A 3225-nucleotide genomic window follows, 5' to 3' on the forward strand; every position below is an offset into this window, starting at 1 on the left:
TGCATGGGATAATTTCTGTTTTCTTGCATATACTTAAGCATGACCTATGGACTAGTATGTGGTCTATTTTAGAAAATGACCCATGTGCACTGAAAAAAATGTGTATTCAGCTGTGTTTGGGTGAACATTCTGTATATACCCACTAAGTCCATTTCTTCGAAGTTCTGGTTCAGTTCTGCTACTTCTTTGCTAATTTTTTGTCTGCTTGACCTATCTTTCTGGGATAAAGGAGTGTTAAGGTCTCCTGTTAAGATTGTGGTATTGGATATTACATTTTTCATGTCCATTAAGATTTGTCTTAAGTAATTGGATGCTCCTGTGTTTGGTGCATGCATATTTATGTTACCTCTTCCTCTTTGATTTTTCCCCTACCCAGTATGTAGTAGCATTCTTTATTTTGTTTGATCATTCCTGCTTTGAAGTTGAGACCGTCTGCAAAAAGGATTGCTACCCCTGCTTTTTTCTAAAGGGCTGGCGCATGTGGTATTGTTTTCCACTCTTTGACTATCAGCCAATGAATTTCTTTATGAGTTAAGTGTGTTTCTCATATTGTTGGATTTTGCTTCCCAACCCATGCTGCCAGTCTATTTATTTTAATTGGTGAATTGAGTCCATTTACATTGATGGCTATAATTGAGATGTATTGACTTATAATTGACATGTTATTTACCTGCTGTTGTTTATCATTTTTTCTCCTGTTTAATTGCTTGTCCTATTTCCTGGTTTCTTTCTGTTCTCATTCATGGACTTCTGGTCATTTTAGTCCCTCTCTAGAATATCTTTTAGTAGCCTGTGTAGGGTTGGCTTTGTCATCATGAAATTCTTTAGTTGTTCTTTGTCATGGAAATATTTTACTTCTCCATCAAACTTGAAAGTTTTGCAGAGTATAGTAGTCTGGGCTGGAATTTGTTTTCATAGAGACTCGGAGTATTCTCCTTTATGCTCTTCTTGACTTCATGGTTTGTGAAGAGAAGTCGGCCATTATTCTGATGGGTTTTCCTTTAAATGTGATGTTTCTTTTCTCTAGCAGCTTTTAGTATATTGTTCTTGTGCTAGATTTCTGAGATCTTGACTATTATATGTCTGGGTGTGTTTTTAGTTGGGTTGATGTTATTTGGAGTTCTATATGATTCGGTTACCCAAATGTCTGATTGTTTCCCCATATTTGGGAAGCTTTCTGCTATTACTTCTGCCCATATTCTTTTTACATCATTTGTATTGACTTCTTTCACATTAATGCCTATTAGTTTCATGTGGCTCATCGTTGCATTGTCTTGCAGAGATGAATTATTTTTTCTTGCATCCTAGTTGTTTTTTAAGAAATCTTTTCTTACCTTTTTACTAGCTGTGATGGTGTCTTCATATCTGAAACTCTATTTTCACTTTCATTCAAATGGTTTTGCAAGCTTGTGATTGAGAGTTTAAATTCCTCTATATCTCTTTTACTCTGCTTCATGTGATCTGTTTCTTTCCTATATTGCTTATTCAAGGCTTCCATCATTTTTCTATACTGCTCTAATTTTTATCAGTGTCTTCTTTAGAGTAGTTATTAGTTCTTTCATTATAATTATTCTTTCTTTTTTTAATTCAGAGATTATTTCTGATCTGATTTCTTCTGTTTCTGCAGTTGATTCTTTACTTGAAATGCTATTAATTCAGAGAGGTTTTCATCCCTGCTCTAGAGGCAGTGTCTACATCACCATGGCGACTGGACAGAAGTTGATGAGAGCTATTAGAGTTTTTGAATTTGGTGGACCAGAAGTGCTGAAACTCCAGTCAGATGTTGTCATGCCAGTTCCAAAAGAACATCAGGTTCTAATCAAAGTCCATGCATGTGGTATCAACCCCGTGGAGACATACATTAGCACTGGTACTTATATTAGAAAACCGCTTTTACCCTATACCCCTGGCACTGATGTGGCGGGGGTTATAGAATCCATTGGGAATAATGTGTCTGCTTTCAAGAAAGGTGACCGAGTCTTCACTAACAACACTATCTCAGGGGGCTACACAGAGTACGCTCTTGCTGAAGACCACACGGTGTATGCACTGCCCGACCAGCTGGACTTCAAGCAGGGCGCCGCCATCGGTATCCCGTACTTCACTGCCTGCCGTGCTCTGTTCCATAGTGCCCGTGTGAAAGCTGGAGAGAAAATTCTGGTTCATGGAGCCAGCGGAGGAGTTGGATTAGCAACATGCCAAATTGCTAGAGCTTACGGCTTACAGGTTTTGGGCACAGCTGGTAGTGAGGAGGGACGAAAGATTGTTTTGCAAAATGGAGCCCATGAAGTGTTTGATCACAAAGAAGCTGATTATATTAATAAAATCCAGAAATCTGTTGGTGAAAAAGGAATTGATGTGATTATTGAGATGTTGTCTAATGTAAACCTTAATAATGATTTGAAACTTCTGTCATATGGAGGACGAGTAATAGTCGTTGGTTGCAGAGGCTCAATTGAAATAAACCCGCGGGATACCATGGCAAAGGAGACTTCTATAATTGGAGTTGTGCTGTTTTCATCAACCAAGGAGGAATTTAAGCAGTTTGCATCAGTTCTTCAAGCAGGAATGGAGATTGGTTGGTTGAAGCCTGTGATAGGTTCTCAGTATCCACTGGAGAAGGTTGCCCAGGCTCATGAAAACATCATACATGGCAGTGGGACTGTTGGGAAAATGGTTCTTCTGATATGATGCTGCTTTTTTGGGCTTCCAGTGTAATTAGTAGATTTTGTGTCCTCCATGTAGCTTACATTGCCATTAGTAACATTTGTTTGATTCCGTGAATTTGACTTAACAAGATTATCCTTTAGGGGACAGGGACACTAAAGTCTGTTTCACAGATTACAATCCTTTTAATGCCTTTTATCTTAATCAAGGAGCCATCATAGTAGGAAAAACTGTGATGCGGTCACTTGGCATTGGTGTACATTCCAGAAATTCTTAACTGATTCTTGTTTAATTCTGTGCCATTGATTAACACATGCGAATTCAAAGTAAGATTGATTCCCAAGCCTCCTAATTTATATCCATTGTCCATTAATCAGTTCTGATTATCCCATAGCCAATGGGACTCCACTGACTTTCTGGACTGAAAAAAAAATCACCTTTCCAAACTAATCTCATTAATAGTTACTTGGAAGGGATGAATAAATAATGTACCAAGGAATTTATTGGTTATCCCAATGTTTCCCTAAATAGTAGAGAATTCACTGCATTGCTGTGTGG

At 38.1% G+C, this 3225-nt stretch overlaps 1 protein-coding gene across 1 annotated transcript; it reads left to right on the forward strand.

Annotated features, from left to right (window-relative positions):
- Nucleotides 1-1667: 1667 nt before the first annotated feature.
- Nucleotides 1668-2999, forward strand: LOC101570518 (quinone oxidoreductase). Its single transcript, XM_004644478.2, has one exon. It carries the CDS (start codon nt 1702-1704, stop codon nt 2689-2691), a length of 990 nt encoding a protein of 329 aa, XP_004644535.1. The 5' UTR covers nt 1668-1701; the 3' UTR covers nt 2692-2999.
- The last annotated feature ends 226 nt before the right edge of the window (nt 3000-3225 follow it).

The sequence above is a fragment of the Octodon degus genome, unplaced genomic scaffold (genome assembly GCF_000260255.1).
Source record: "Octodon degus isolate 3935 unplaced genomic scaffold, OctDeg1.0 scaffold00200, whole genome shotgun sequence".
Lineage (NCBI taxonomy): Eukaryota > Metazoa > Chordata > Mammalia > Rodentia > Octodontidae > Octodon > Octodon degus.

What these genes read in the sequence shown, in the direction of transcription:
- LOC101570518 (XM_004644478.2), top strand. Translation starts at nt 1,702, where the DNA reads ATGGCGACTGGACAGAAGTTGATGAGAGCTATTAGAGTTTTTGAATTT.